The sequence below is a fragment of the Platalea leucorodia genome, assembly GCF_965183815.1.
Source record: "Platalea leucorodia genome assembly, chromosome: Z".
NCBI lineage: Eukaryota > Metazoa > Chordata > Aves > Pelecaniformes > Threskiornithidae > Platalea > Platalea leucorodia.
Window position 1 is genome coordinate 36,246,965 of NC_138858.1, and position 17,136 is coordinate 36,264,100.

The 17,136-nt window shown below is 37.1% G+C and overlaps 1 protein-coding gene across 1 annotated transcript in view; it reads left to right on the plus strand.

Annotated features, from left to right (window-relative positions):
• The window catches only part of CCDC171 (coiled-coil domain containing 171), a 158,146-nt gene that overhangs the window by 30,333 nt on the left and 110,677 nt on the right, over positions 1–17,136 (plus strand). Inside the window, 3 exon segments of the mRNA XM_082336783.1 lie at positions 243–403; positions 5,585–5,723; positions 14,030–14,132. Of these exon segments, the coding sequence (XP_082192909.1) occupies positions 243–403; positions 5,585–5,723; positions 14,030–14,132 (403 nt within the window).

Below are 17,136 nucleotides of genomic sequence, written 5' to 3' on the forward strand. Positions count from 1 at the left end.
AAATATCCAGATACCACTAAAGGAGAGTAAATGGTGCTTTTGGTCAGCCTATCTATTTGTCTCCATTTTGAACTGTATGTATTCATACATTTTTACGTGTGTTCAATGCTTTCTGTGTATATACTTCTGTACAGAATTAATAGAATATAGTTACCTGTAAAACAGGACAGAATATAGAACAGCATTAAAGATCATAATAGTTTTTCCTAACTTGCTTTAATTGCTTTCTTATCATTTGGTAGTTAAGAATTCGAGACCTTGAAGGAGCTTTGCAGGTGGAAAAAGCCAGCCAAGCAGAAGCTCTTTCGGATTTAGAAATGATCAAGAAAGAGTTCAAAGAGGTAGAAAATGCATATGAGAGAGAAAAACACAGTGCTCAAGAGAACTTGGAAAAACTCAATGTGTAAGTTACCTTTTAAGTTCATTGCAAAATGGCAGTAGACAGCCATTCTAGTTTACATTCTCTATAGTTTTCAGCCACTAGAAAACAACACAATGTGATGCAATTTGCCAAACTAAGCCAAGGTTCAGAACCTGGCATTCCATTAATAACAGGTCCATATCAGTAGCTGTACACATTAGGGGTAGGTAGAGAAAATAACTGATCTGTTATAGATTGTTTGCCAAAGCAAAAATGTTGAAAATAATAGTTATGATAGGGTCCTGTCTCCCGTAGTGTTTGGGAGGAGTGTAGAACATACGTGGCAAGTTTATAACAGATTTTTTCTGTATACACTTACATTATTACGAAAACATTACTTTTCACTTCAAGGAGCTAGATGAATCTTTAAGACTTCTGTCTAGAAGTTGTGTATAATTTATAGTGAATAATCTTCGCTTTCAGCAACATGGCTACCATAGCATGGCTTCCTGTACTAAGTCAGGGAGCTGTTAACCTTCCAAGAATCTCCAGATACCATTTATTTCTTCCTTCTGGAATTTTCAGGAATTTTTCTCCTGTTGTTTCTGTCCAAGCTCAAAAACTAGCCCTTGAATTGTACAAGCAGTCCTTATGTCTGTTGTTATGTCTTTTGCATTCTTGGAGAAATCAAGTGTGTCTGACCTGTAGCTTTTGCTGCTGAAACTCAAGGTAATGAGGGTAATGAACCACAGATACTGTCAAATTTAAGGGTGCAGTCAGTCCATCTAGGGAGTTAATAGACTTGTAGAAATTTTATCTATGACTTTTCAAAAGTACTTAACTTTTGAAATGCAGGACTGCACTGTTTTTTATCTTTATAGCTCTTTAGAAAATGAATGTGAGTCTGAACACATGGGTCATGTTCAGCTTTGAAGTAGTCACAAGTAAAGGGTTAAAATTACAGAAGGTTGCTTGTTCTGATTTTATTATTTGATGTGAAATAAATATGGAGTCATGAATTCTGCATAAATGAATTTTAAAAATACAGTAACTTATTCAAGTGTTACGTATGCATGAAAAATGTAAAACACACATCGTGCAAACATACTAGGTCCTGAAAGGAGTTCAATGCTTTACACTGGAGTTACATATTGGTAGAACAATTTGATTCTCAGGGTTTCTAGTACATTTGGCATTTTAATGCTTTTATTTGTCTGCCTCCAGTTGCTCTTTTTAACTTTCATCACAACTGTTCTCTCAGGTACTCCTCTCTATTTTAACAAATTCTTATATTCATGTTGCTACAAGGTGTTTTATCTTAGATATCTGTGCTCAGTAGTAATTTTTAGTACAAGTTCATGTCATGAAGATTCCTTTTGGCCTCACAGAAAGTTCATAAAGTATAGGAGTTCCTCACCTAAAATTTTTAAAAGAGTTTTGATTGGTTGATTTCATCACATTAGGCCCCAGTCCCCCAAAGTAGTATGCATGTGTGCTTAAGTTTCCTTAACAAACAGAGTTTGTCAGAGCATTTAATTCTGTGAATTATGTTAGTTCCTCAGATGAGCAAAGACCTCTTATGTCAAGAAGTAGTCTTAAGTGGAGTACTGCCTGCACATGGAATAATGCTGTCCAGTCGTTACCATGTGGAGCTCCACTATCCCTTTAGGTGTCGAATGTGAGCACTCTTGCAACAACTCTGTATTTTTTGTAACCAATTAGAAATTGCAAATTACACTCCACTAAGTTAGTGACAGAGATGTGAGTCTTTGTTAGTCCAGATACCTAAATTTCCGGAGCTCCATAAAGATAGGTAGTGAAGGTCAAGCTTTATCTCAGATGGACATCAATATACTCAGTTCCCTTGAGGTAATTACATGCGGTAGGCATGTACTGCCTCATCTGTTTCCTGCGCCTTTTTTATTCTTTGAAGCACACAAGTATCAGTAACACTGGTGAATATCAGTGATTGCTTTCACCGGATCCCTTCAGAGAGAATACAAGAGCCTTTGATCTACTTACCTTTGAAGGCTGGGTCCTTGGACTCCAGACAATGTCAGGAGTGTGCCTTTTTCTTTTAAGCCATGATTTGGCATCCTATCATATTTTTGCTTTTTCTGGAGAAGTCCCATGAGTTTGTCTTTAAGCCTTAGTCTTTGGAAAGTCTTGGAGACTGTCATTTGTTGTGCTAGAACACTTGCATGTCTTTTTAGCTGGACTTGATGTAGGGTAAATGATACCAATGTTGGAAGCTATATAAAACTGTGAGAATTTATTTTCTCAGAAAAAGATGGTTGTAATAACTGAAACCAAGCAAACAGGCTTTTCTGGGTTGCATAATTTATTAATTAGCTCTGAACCCAGTAGCACTATGTAAATTGGAAGCAACATGGGATTTAGGTCTCTGTGTGAATTTACTTTTCTTGAAGAGTGAGAGCATGACATAGAATAAATTGGAACTGCTTTTGCTGTATTCTTGAAAGCTGTGGGAGTAGAAGCTACTCTGGGGCACTGAGACAGGCAAGTTCTTTCTCTAAGAATAGGAAGTAACCATCTAAAAAATTAGCCAGTCTGAAGCAGAAGCACATAGGTATTTGAAGGACTGATAAAGTAGTCTTTTGGTGAAAAAGTTATGTTGATCTATAAGAAATAAGTCGGAAGTCAGGAAGTGACAATATTGATCCAAATGTTTCGAAGTTGGAAGAACTTTAAGCTCTTTGCATTACTTTCAATTCTAGTGAGACAGAAGTGATAGGAGACGAGATAAAGAAATGAGAGACAGCTGGATGTTCCCACCGCTAAGAGTTACATCAAAGAATAGTTCAGGATGAAAGGGATTGCAGGAGATCTATAGTCCAACCTTCTGCTCAAACCAGGATGGGCTGTGAGATCAGGGCTTCATCCAGTTAGGTCTTGAAAACCTCCAAGAATGGAGATGGCACAACCTCTCTGGGAGCCTGTTCCACTGTTTGACTGTCATTAAGGTGGAAAAAGTTTCTTCTTCTCCAAACCTCTTTGGATTCAATTTGTGACTGTTGTGTCTTGTCCTCTAGCAATACATTGCTGTGAAGTGACTGGCTGTATCTTGTCAATAACATCCTTTTAGATATTGGGGGGCCTGTTATACACCCTAATGTTATCTCTTCTCCAGCCTGAACATACCAGTTCTTATATGTACTTCAGCCCCTGACCATGTTGGTGGCCCTCCCCTGAGCTCACTCCAACTTTTTTTCCTGTATTACGGGGGAGGTGTGTGCTTAAAACTGGTCATTATCCTAGATGTGTTGTAAAGAGTGCCAAATAAAAGGTGATTAGTCACTTCCCTCGATCTTCTGGCTATGCTACTACTAATACAGATTAGGATGCCGTTAACTATCTCTACTTGTGTGCCATGCTGCTGATTTGTGGCTAGGTTGCTGTCTACCAATATTACCAGGTCCTTTTTGAGCATAGCTGCTCCCCAGCCAGTTACCAGCCAAATCGCTTCAGGGGGCTCTAGCTTCCTAAATTCAGATCTTTGCATGTGTCATTGTTGAATCTCAGAAGGTTCATGCTAGCCTGTTCCTTCTCCCTTTCTAGGTTCTGGGGAATGGCAGCCCTTCTCTTGAGTGTATCATTTGTGTTGTGTCGTGACCTACCCCCACCCAGTTCACTGTTATGTGCAAACTTGGCGAGATTGCACTCTTGGCCTGATCCAGGTGATGGATAAAGATGTTAAACAGATTCTAATACAGACTCCTACAGTATTCCACTTCTTACCAGCCCCTACCATCTGAGCTTTACCATCAAATCATTTTTATCAATGTTCACATATCTAGACTGAAGTTCTAACTTGGCTATAAAAACACTGTGTGAGACAGTGCCAAAAGCCTTGCTAAATTTGAGGTGCATTTAATCTACTTGCTCTCCTTTGTCCACAGATCTGGTCATTTTAACATGGAATATAACCGGGTTGGCTGGACATGATTTAGCTTTGGTAAATCCTCACTGACTCTTCCCAATCACCTTTTTTTCTTTCATGGGTCCAGAAATTTGTTCCAAGAGGACTTGCTTCATGACGTTCCTGGGACTGAAATGAAGCTAACTGGTGTATAGTTCCTTGGCTTGTCCTTTTGCCCTTTTCTCAATATAGGTGTGACATTTGCCTTTCTCTATTTGCCAGGGACCTCTCCCAGTCTCTGTGACCTTTCAAAGATGATCATTGAGCAGCCTCGCTGTGATATTGGCCAGCTTTGTCAGAACCTTTGAGTGTAGGTGACCTGGCCTCTTGAATTTCTATGGGTTGAGTTTTTACAACTAATCCCAGACTCAATCCTCATGTAATACTAGCAATTGTTCTCCTCTTTGGGCCCTTTTACTGATCATAGAGGCTTGGGAGACCTTGTCAGCGAAGACTGAGGCAAAAAAGGCATTGAGTGTGGTGACCTTCTCTGTGTCCACTGTTGATAAATTACCTGGTCTGTGTAGAAGCAGGTCCATGTTTTCTTTCCTGCCTTAACACAGTGGTAAAATTTCTTCTTGTTGTCTTTGTCATCCTTTGCAAACATCAATTCTAGGTAAGCTTTTGGCTTTCCTGACACCATGCCTACATACTCAGGCAATCTTTCTAAGTTCTTCCTTGGATTCCTGTCCCTGCTTCTGTCTTCTGTATGCTGCTGTTTGGCCTTGTAGCTTTCTCACGAGTTGCCTGTTTAGCCATGCCAGGCTCTTTATGTATCTGTTTTCCTGAGTACCAGGAGGACTGATATAGTACAAGAACGGTTTGAAATTTTGAGAACAGTCTGCTGGTGGAAAAATTTGAACTCATGGCATTTTGAGTAGAATATAGTCAGGTATGTGGAAACTTTAGGAGCAAGCTTGGTACTTGAAATCAGGGTTTATTATGCAAGATGTGACATGGTCTTTCTGAAGATACCTACTGTGTTGATTAAAATATGATTAATTCTGTTTATTATATGTAATTTGGAGGCCATATCCAAATGACCAAGTGAATTTATGACTGAAAGCCTAACACAAGTATTGCTAACTGAAAAGAGCATAACCACTTCTTGAAAAGCCTTTCTTAGAAGGAATATATAACTTTCTTCAGTTAAAAAAAAAAAGCAACTTCAGAAGCCCTATGATGTGCTAACGTATGTGCCATATTCATTATCTTTAGAAGTATGTAGTATACTTGACAAAAGTATTTTTTCATAAAAATATTCTAATGCTGAAACTTTCCAGATTAGAAAGAGAGTGTTTCTCCACAAGCAAGCAAATGAATGAGAAGATTGAGGAAAAGAAGAAGGTAATTAAAGACCTCTCTGAGAGACTACAGAATAATGAAAAAACCTGCAGAGAATTACAGGGGGAACTTGCAATGGTAAGACAAAAGGCCTGTGGCACTCATTGTTTAGGATTTAAGCATACTGTGAACATCATCAGTATTTGCTGTGCTGAGCTGTGGAAGAACTCTGCCATTGTGTTACTCTGGTTTTACTTATGTTACTTTGTTTTGTAAAACATGAGTAAATATAGCTGATATACTGGAGAAGCTAATTAAAAAATGTATTTTAAGTGATATACCATGTGTTTAACTGAAGAATTATTTGCAGAAAACAATTATTTTAGAAGTATGGCTATGAGTAAAGAGTAACTTATGTTTGCATTCCTAGCGAAGAAGGCAATTTGTAGATAGGGATTATGATTCCTTGTGGAGGATGTTCTGTCTTTCTGCCCAAGCTTTCTTCTTCTCCAAGCTTTATTAACTACCATTGTAGTCTTGTTTATTTCTATTTCGCATAACATTTTGTTTTTAGTGCAAGCATTTGACTGTAAAAATTGCTTGAAAATTGCTTGTTTGAAAGTGACAAAGCAGAGGGAATTTTGTTTGGTGTGGATTCGTCATGTTGGATGTATTTTACTGGATTATTTTCTGAAATCTTTCTGCTTTTATATGACCAATTGGGGCCCTCCCATTGTCTCTACCCAACTCAACTTTGAAGAACAATTTTGCCATCCTGCTGCATAGCAGCAGGGACAAAGCAAAGATCTTAGGACATCTAGAAAACCTCTCCTTCCATTGTGTAGTAGCATTTGCAGTATTTCTGTACTTAGCCAATGTAAACTTTTTTTGCTACTGGCTTGCAAATTTCTCTTCTTTCTCTCTCTTGGAGCTGTGAGTATGGAAGGTGAATGTGGTTTGTTCCCTGCTGCTTACAGGTGGTGTGCTAATCAGTGAGCAGGAGCAGAGACCTGCATCAGAGGATCTTCAGACTTGTTGATAGCTTCTGTTCAGTTGATGGAGTTATTCCATACATTGTCTTAGTGTTATCCACTTCCCAGGCAGATTGATAACCAATAAACTGAAGAAAAATCAAATCAAAAACCCCTCTTCCTTTTGGGAGAATCACAGATTCTTCCATGCAAGCATTAATGTATTAAAAGGCATTTGCTGGCCTAGTTAACCTGAAAAAGTCATCTTATCAGGCACAAAAGGAATATGAAGGGACAAATGCAGCTGTCTCCCCTAACTACAGTCAGTAATGATTGCTATTAATATAAAATACAATTCCAAGCTGAAAAATTTCTACTAGGAACCTTGAGTGCTTGCTAGCTGTTGCTGTGATATGAGTTTTCCTTTTTGTTTTGTGTTCCCTAGTAAAATGTGTGTTATACCTGACAAGAATTCAGGACAAAATTCTGTTCATGATCAAGGTTTCTGGTAATGGCAACAGTATTAAATAGTGTACTCAAAATGAACATTACATTACTGAAAGGTAAAAAGCAGAATAGATTGTCTCAGTTAAAAGAACTGTCTTATTCATAGAAACGGTTGTTTTAATTGTTTTACTGGAACGATTTCAAACCGCAAGTCTGTCTTGAACAGGTAATAAAAATACTCATTTTCTGAGGAGTTGTATTAGTGGTCCCCTATGGGATTAGATTTTTATCACCTTGGATGGCTTCGTATTTTTCCTGAAGACTTTTGTATTTGTTTGGGAAGCAGGAGTGCCTGTGTGTGGTCTTGTTTACTCAGTCTGGACAGTTTTTTGTTATTTTTCTTCCCCAAATGAAAAAACAGAAGACTCTAGCAGAAACTAAGTATAGATAACATTTTATATACTGTTATTAGGCTCCCCTCTACCCATACTAAAATTGTGCGAAAATGGCAGTGTGTTCTCTTCCCTTCATTTCCCCCTCCTGCTTTCTTGATCTATTAATTACTTTCTTATATTTTATACTATTGTTAGACATCCTGAATATGTCCTTTCCACTCCAGTCTGATAATCTTCTATTGGTTTCTCACTGTACTGCTATAATATAAGTTAATGTTTTTGTTTGTAAAATATTTGGGAAATAGAACCAAACCAGCAAAGGCTCTTTGTTTTTAGAGAAGCAGACTTGTGCAGGGACAAAATACATTCTTTGGAAACTTTATATGAAAAAGGACTTTTTTCTTTTATGGCTCAGTTGAATGTATAGTAAAGTAGTTATGCTGCTTTTAATTTTAAATATCAGCATGTGGCAGAAGTTTGCCAGAAATCTGCATGGATCAAATGTGATAGGATCTGTTGGTATCAAACAAAACTGCTTATTAATGTTCAGCATGAGCAGGCTCTCAAGATTTCCATTATGTTTTTCTGAGGAAATTGGTCTCAAGCTTGTCATTATTTCCAGCTAGGGTTTTTAGAAATTTTTAGCTTGAAGAATAGGAATTTGGAAGAACGGCCATTGTGATTCAGAACTTGTTTTAAACTGAAACAGCCCCAGCTGTATTCCTGCCCCATGGAAAGAATAAAAGGTGTCTTTAATAGTTTTAAAAGTTACTCAGGATATTTACATTTCTGGCACCTAGTAGTGGGTGATTCTTAGTACCGGTCAAGTGGGAGACGTTGAACCTTTATTTTATGAGAAATGTATTGGGGAACTTGCCAATTCACCAGAATGCATATTAGGAAGTTGAAGTCATTAAAAATAGTGTATTTAGTATAAATTCCTTTAATTTAGAAGAACTGTGTATTCATTTCCTTCCTTTTGTATAGATACTATCAGGAGTAGCATAATTAGCATATAAGTAGCGTAACAGATTACACCCAGAGCCTGTCTTTTTCTGTGTGGCATATAAATCATTCTCTTACAGCCATGCATGCAGTCATGTGCTGTATACATCTTGGCTGTCTGCAATAGCCTTGTACATTATTGTAAGCTGAAAGACAGAACAGAAGTGTTTGAGAATCTGGTTCCTGGACGTAGGCATTAACCATTGTTCTTTAACGCAAGTGTCTTAAGTATTGACTGAACAATGAAACACCCTGAAGATTATGATTCTGTTCTACAAATTCTATGGAGTAGAGTGTGGTACTCAATGGCAAAGATGTAAATCTGATCTAGATGATTTATTGTGAACAGAGCTTTTCCTTTCAATTCAAAAAAACTGAGACGCAGTCTTCATTAATTTTGTGCTAATGATTGTTAAATGTTATGTTACCTTGATTCTTGTTTTGCTTGCCTTAACTCAGGGGTGGAGTGTTCCCACCCAGATGCTGCTTCTGTTATTGTCTTAATTTAACAAGACCAATCACTCTGAAGCATACGCTTATATGATTTTCTACAAAGAAACCAATTTTGTAGTTTATTCTGGAAGCAGAGAGGTCACTCAAGCTGTGATGTCCCAGTGTTTGAAGACAAGCACCTAAAAAATGCTTTTAAAGTTGCCAGTTCTTGAAAAATTTTCTCTGACTAATAAAAAAACCCAAAACCCAAAGAGATACTTCATAATACCCTCTCCCACCAAAACATTGCTACAAATCTCTCTTCAGGGAACTAGAATAGTTCCATATAAAACTTGAGCATTTTTGATTAATTTTATGTCAGATGATTAAAACTGAGACACTAAATTTCTTGAGAAATTGTATTTAACTTACATATGGCTAGACACTTTTTAAAGACCCTTCTATAGGAGGGTTCTACAGAAAATTCTAGCTAATACAAGAAAATCAAGGAACTCTTAAGTATTCAATAATTAGATAACTTGAACAAAAATAAATAGTAGCCTAAGGAGGGAGATTGTCATTGAGGGTTTGGTTTTGTTTTTTATACTGCAATTTATGCTTGATTGCTTAAAATTTGTGCTACTATTCTGCTATACAGAATATCACTCAAGTAAAACCCATTTTTTGTTAACTGTGGAGCAGTCATTTGGAGCCTATTTCTATAAATGCTTTGATTTGGTTTCCCCAAGGTTATGCCTGGTAAACATTCTCATGATTTTGTAAGAATTTACCCAAATGCTTTTCAAGGAGTACCTGAACATACTGCTTTTTGGTGGCTGTGTGGATAGTTCTGGCTTTGGCACTTGTTCTGCCATCACCAGATGGGATTTGTACTGCAGACCGGGTGGGTGAATTAGTCCATGTGCAAGAGAGCCACACAGGAAAATCCCTGTAACTATAAACAAAGTAGAGAAAATTCCTCTTGGAATAATGGCAGTTCGTTGCAGGACTTGACCCCAGTTCCCTGCATAATACTACCAGGGGTTTGATACGTTAATTTTGAAAAGGCCTCAAACTCCTGCCTACATGTTTATTTTTTTAAACGTTATTGACCTCGAGATACAGATGCACATTTGCAGCATCAGGTCACATAGGCTATTCTGGAAGTGTGCGTAGAGTTTGCATTTATTTTATTCAACAAAACAGCTTTTGGAAAATGCTGCAAAATCAATGGGACTTCATTTCTGCTGTGGAACAGGTAATGCAATGATACCAAAATTGAATACTGGTAGTTAAGGAAAATATCTTTGCAACCAAGGTAATAAGGAATTACCCAGATAAATGCAAATACCCTGCTTCTGGAAGATTATAATTCTGACAGTGGGTGGAATAATTTTTATAAATAGTAGGTTTTCCTAATAATTCTGGTTATCCTTACAGATAAGAGTACAAAGCATTTGGAAAAAAGATTTTCTCCTGGCTGGAGCCTATGGTACTTGTAAGGAAAAATACTTGGCTTCTATTTAATTTCTTTAAAAGTATGGTTGTGTGTTAAAGTTAATGGTTAAGTAATATGTTGCCAAACACATTTTTCTACCAAAAATTACTTTGTCCTCAAGGGATATTTTGTGATAATAGGAGCCTTCATAAGGATATGAAGTTTGACTTGGGGAAGCATTGTGTATGCTACAATTCAGCATATAGTCTGGGTTCAGAAAGTATGACTTTGCTCCCATATTGTTTGGTTTCTAGCCTCCTATTCTGAATATTTTGTGAGGGAGGGAATTGTGTCTGGGGGGTACAGGAAATACTCCTAATATATTTCAAGAATTTTAAATTCTCAAGTGTTCATGTACACGTCACAAGAAGACCTGGGATTCCTGAAGGCAGGTTCTACCAGTAAAGACTGAGGAGAAAAAGGTATTGAGAAGGCCTTTTCTGCAACCTAGTCACCGGATCCCCTGCTCCATTCAGCAGCAGGCCCACGTTTTGCCTAGTCATCCTTTTGCTGGTAGTGTACCTCAGGAAGCCTTTCCTGTTGCCCTTCACGTCCCTTGCCAAATTCAACTTTAAGTGGATTTTGGCTTTCCTAAGCATATCTCTCCGTGCTTGGACAGTGTCTCTATATTTCCTCCTGGTCACCTATGCCTGCTTCCACCTCCTTTATGCTTCCTGTTAAAATTTGAATTTAGTCAGGAGCTCCTTGTGCATCTGTACAGGTCTCCTGCTCCCTTTCATTTTCAAGGTCGTTTTCAAGGATCACCTCCAAGGTCAAGAATGGCTCATCCTGAGGTGCAGGAAGTCAAGCAAAGTCAGCAGAAGGCTTACTTTACAAGTGTTCTTTTACCTGGTTCTACTAATGTGGTCTGGGAAGCAAACTGTCTTTAAGTAAAGGCTTTAGCACTTTGTCACCCGATTTACCTTTTGACATCATCTAGGGAACACTCACACCAGTACCTTTCCAGTAGTTCTACAGGAATAGCATCACCTAATGCAGATATGATGATGGATGGAGTTGCTGAGAGGGAAGTAGTCTCATCCCTGGAATAGCTGGATCTGGCAGAAGATATCTTTCAGCAGTTGCAGTTGATTATGTTTGACTTCTGCTCTTGTGGACTCCCATTTTCCTTTTCAAAGTAAAGAGTTATGTATACTTGCTCTGTTTGTTCAAACTGAAGAGAAGAAGACTAAGGGAGTTATAGCTACTTCCATGAACTATCAAATGGGTGCTTATGGAGAAGACGGAGCTAGAACTGTGCAGTGAAAGTATGAGAGAAAACAGAAGTTTTAGAAAGGGAATTCTAAGTATCTGTAAGGGGGAAAAAAAACACAGTGAGGACTGTGAGATATTGGAGCAGGTTGCCTGGAGGGGTTGTTGAAACTCCATCCTTGAGGATACTCAAAACTTGACTGGACAAGGCTCTGAGCAACCTAACCTGACTTCAAGCATGTCCCTGCTTTGAGTGGGGAGTGGGACCAGATGACCTCCAGAGATCCTGTCAGCTTAAATTATTCCATGATTTTATGACTCTACACGTTCTTATTGGATACCTGTCAGTGAGATGTAAGAAATTAGATCGATATGTTCAGACCCTTTTGGACTCTTAACCTGTGCCTGGATTTCCAGCACTGTAGTTTACAGTATTTTTCTTCCATTTCTGATAATGGGGACAGTGATTGAAAACGGGAGTTAAAAAGGAAGGATACTAAATACTTTGCAGCTGAAGTGCAGAGAAACTGGCTAGTCTGAGGAATTTCCATTTGATCTTTATTGCTGTTGAGAAGGAGACTGAAATTGGCTTAGGGAGTGTAGTTGCAGTTAGCAAATAAAGCACAGAGAAGTGGTGAAGGCTGAATAGATTGGAATATACTGACTAAATTGTGGTAAATTAACTAAACCAAATGAAAAAAAAAAATCTCACATTTGACTTTTCCATGGGAAAAGGTTTTTCTGGGAAGATTTAGTCTGACCTTGTCTGTGCTGGAGTGGTTTATATAAAAAGAGTATTTATTTTATTGTGATGCTGATCATATTGTAATATTTTCTTATTTGTAATATGTGAGGTCTTTGAGATTGTATCAGTACATGAGAGTAAATTATTTTAATGCGTTTCCATCCCATAAAACATTTTTACTGGCACTCAGCAATTACAAGCTCTATTTTATAGATAATTTTATAGAGTAAAAATTAAAACAGAGTTATTTTTGAATATATAGAAGTGGTTTGGAAATTCTTTATGAAGTGTAGTACAAACTCTCACACAAGGAAAGGCGTGTAAATGCTACAGGGGACCTAACATTGAAATACACATATGAATAATATATTAGTTGATATACAGTAGATATAATTAAAATAGAAAGAGTAAAGCAAATTTATAAAATATTTAAACTGAATAGTGCAGAACACTGCAGAGAATTAAATGCATTTCTTGGTTTTTTTAGTCTGACAGTTATATGCTACCAGTGTGTAGCAGTTTTTCTGGGGAGGATGTTTACCACACTTGAGAAATTGACTGGATACTTACACATTCAGTGAAGCATAAGTAAAGCAATAGTGTATACATAGATAGATAGAAAACAGTAGGATTTTTCTCAATACAAAAACAGTAACCTTCCATCACCAAGTAGAAATGGAAATTACTCAAATAGGTGTTAGAATTTAGAATAAAAATAAATTGGGTAATTAAAAGTAATGACACATCTTTGAGCATAACCTTTGTCATAAGAAAATTGTGAGGTTATTTAAATCTAGTTTCATCTTGATTTGAGGGGGAGGGATTGCTGGGGGGTGGGTTTTTCGGGGGATTTTTGTGGCTTTTTTTTTTGTTTTCTAAACTGCTGAGATGCATTACTTCTTGTCAGTCAACTGCTAAAATTGTACATTTCTTTGAGAAGTCAGAACTACATATGTCCAAGAGGACCTTGGTCTTGTCTGGAATTACGGATGCATGTCTTTGAAAATTTGCAATTTTAATATCAGATATAAATTGAAGGAATGATTTTATATAGTCTTTCTATTGTAGCAATTGAAAAATCTGCTGTAATACCTTTCTGCCCTCAGAGTAAAGCCAGTGTCTTGACTTGAACAATAGGCTGTACTTAGTGAACAGCTTTTTTAAAGAAAATTCAGTGATAGGAGCTGAAGGACTCTGCTGCTTTATATTCCATGCATAAGGAGGAGTTTTTGATATTGAAGAAGTCACTATCAAGCATGGAAGATACTAACAACTAAACTAGGCAGGTTTGCAATGAGAATAGGTGTGGGATTTGACTGAGTGCCAAATCATGAATTTCTAGTCTGTCTGCCAGTAGTTTGGTGTCTTTCTGGATGCCCTTGCAGGGTGTAACAATAGATTTCATTGCTTGCATAGATGGGCAGCAGTTAATGTTCATCAAGATATTTTTAAAAGAAGTTGATCAAGACTAGGTTTTAGTACAACCATTTTTTCTTTTTCTTTTGACTACTTGAAGCCTTTAGTTCTATTTTAAGTGTGTTTCAGTGTTCTGTGTTACTTATTTGTGATGTCATGTTAGGTCTCTTGGCTCAAGAAAAGGAGTAAGAAGAAATATAGCAGGAACTTAAATTTAAAGGGGAACAAAAATACCATTGTTATCTGTATTTCTTCTATTTACTATTTTAATGGGTTTCTTTTTTTCCCCCTCTTGTCTTGTCTGTATCTCCTGTCAAATAAAGGCCAAGAAACACCAGGTCTTTCTAACAGAGACGTATGAAAACAACATGAGAGAGCTGGAGTTACTCTTGGACAGCTTTGCTATGTCAGGCCAGCGGACAGCAGGTTAGTTGAAGGTATAAAATGACAGATGCATCTGTCAATGTTCCAAAGTCACTACATTGTGGGAATTCTGCAGATGCCTCTTGCATTCCCTCTTCTCAACATGCTTTGATTTGATGACATGATAAGAGCAGTTCTCACAGCAGTCAAATGGCCTTGCTAGCTGCGAAAGGGTGACGGAATGTGGACCTGCTGTTGTCAGCCGAGAGCTTGATTTACAAATGCTGGGGTGTATATGATCGGTCAGAAAAGGGCTCACTTGCTGTGCTCTAAATCCAACTGAGAAAAAAGTCCTTACAGTATACCTGCAAAGGGAACAGATGTTTTGCCTGAACTGAGCCAAATTCTGAAGCAACCTTCAGCAACTTAAAGGTCATATATTCACAAAGGTTGTGTAGGACACATAATACAACACAATACTTTTTACTGTTGATTGTGGACTAGTACTGTATTGCATTCATTTGATCTAACACAGAACAAATATTTCTATGTTTTCATTAAAATTAATTGTAAGTCAGTGGCTGTCACTCTGCTACCTAGCTTTATGCATAATTATTATATCAAACTCAACAAACTGCTGCCTGCTTAAGCGTTTGAAGTAATGGCTAACATAAACTGAACTTTAACATCAAAGCTAGTAATTTTTTTAAAGGTGAAAATAGTACAGTTTTTAAAATCTTAATTTTAAACTGTCTATACAAGTTTTCTCTATGCAATTCCTGTTAGAAAATCACATACTAGACACAAAGTGCTTCCAACTTACAGTTCAAGTAAACTGGAAGAAAACAGGCAAAATGTTGCTTAAAGAGCAAGTAGATTTATTTTGTAAATTGCGATGTTATGTTTCTGTCCTTTTTAGCAACAGTAGACATAAATGGGTCATATAACACCTTTACATGAAGATGCATTTTTTTTATATCTTCACAAAAAGATTTTTTTTTTTTTTTTTTTTAGGACCTGGTACTGTTATAATTGAATAAAGGAACTTCTTGAGATTTTTGTTGTTCTTAAAAACCTGGCCTTGAATCTGTGATGCACTGATTTCCTCACATGGGTTATATGATTTTTTTATTTGGAAACTGGTATCAGTTTTATTCTGTAATTATATATGTAATTCCTGTGGGCAATACCTGTAGGTTTACTGTAGTTACGTCGACTGAAAAGCTCTTCAAAACTGTACGTTTTCCTCAATCTTGCAAAGTTCCACATGCCCAGAGGGTCTTCAGCAATTCTGGGGGGAGCTGGATGCTGCTGCCAAAGTGCAGTTTCCAAAGCAGTAATTGTCTTTTGGGTAGGTTTTCTGTTCTCCCTAGTGGTAAATCTTGCAGAGAACAGCTTTGACCTGTTTCTATAATATTAGGCATTCAGTAAGAGTAACTTCAGTATTAACTTGCTTTCTTTAAAGTAAACTTTGAAAGATCTTATTTAAAGAGATTTTTTTTAAGCTTCAGCATCACTGCAGAGGCTCAGTTGAGGCAGAAAGTCAAATTTGGCTCTGCTGTGGATTGAGTCTTTACGGCTAATATTAAAATGAACATTGACCAAGACATTTGTTCTACATATTTACTGTGCTTCTAAGTATGAAACTTAAATTTTTAATGCTATTGCCTTACTGTGTTGTACTTATGAATTTGTTATGTAATAGTATGTATTTTAATTTGCAAAAATGTGTTTAATGCAATCATATTTGATATGGGAATACCTAGGTGCCAATAAGAGTAAAAATCTTAAATCTTTGCAGTCTAATTAGCAGATGAGGGGCTGCATAAGCCACAGCTGGCTGGGCAGTCTTTCTTGGTTTTGTTTTTAACTTTCAACTCAAGTGGTTGAGATATCTACTTAAAAATCTGTCAATATTAAAGTCCAACCCCTTTATTTAAGTGCTGATTAGGCTGTGATTATTGGGCTATACAGGAAAAAGAAGAAAAGACTATTTTTAAGATTAAAAATGGAGGTATTTTTAAAAGTTATTTTTTTCTTTATACATTCCAAAATAACAAGCGTAAATCCATGTCTTCTCCTTTTTAAGTGACCCTTATAAATTTTCCACAGCGTTGTTATTCTTATTGGGCAATTTGCATGATTTCAGTTTGTCCCTGTTCAGTTTATCATATTTTGCAGTTATTCAGCAATAAGGTTTGTGCTCAGGGAAGTTTGTCTTCATTTCAGGAAAAAAAAAATTGTCATTGTAGTAATCTGAAAAAAAAAAGTGAACTGAGTATAAAGTGCTAAGACTGTAAGTTGCTTTGAGTTAGTGTCACCATTTAATGCTGGCCACCAGTACCGTTTTGGTCAAAAATCTAAAACACAGTACTATATGAGCTGTTATGAAGAAAATTAACTCTGTCCTAGCCAGGGTCAGTACCGTTAGTAGAAAGTCTGAAGCAGTGGGTTTAAGAGTTTACTCACTTGTATACCTCCTGTCAGACTCCTGTTGAACCTGACATTTTCCCAAAAATTCTTCCCCCAAACTCTTAGGTGGTACTGGGCAAATGCTTCAAGTATTGTTTGTTTGGGTTTTTTTTCCCCTCATTGCTGAAGTAGAGCCTCTCCAGCAAGAAAGTGCCGTTTGGATTATGTTGCATGTCTCCTGCATAGTTGTATAAAGACAGACAATGTTTGGCCTGTATAAAAGCCATAGGCTTGTTTTCAGCTAGTGCAGGAAGGTGGAATCTGGTATTTCTGTTGGCAGACTGAGCTGCCTAGAAAATAGGGTTGCAGCAAAGGCAAGGAATGCCAGCATGGAAAGTTTACTGGCAAAAGTCTGGTTTTGGCAAATACGATGTAAATTAAGATAGTTCAGAGGCATGTTTCAGTGACAGCATTGCAGGTTGGGACTTTAGAAATGAAGATAACATTATTTAGACAGCTTGATGAAAACCATGGGATGGAAGACAACCCCTAGAGTGACTTAATAGGTATTATTTTTAACTGAATGAGAGTTGTGAGTTAAAACTTCTCTAGAGCTAGAAGTATGGAAGAATAGTACTTTTTCTTCTATGCAACA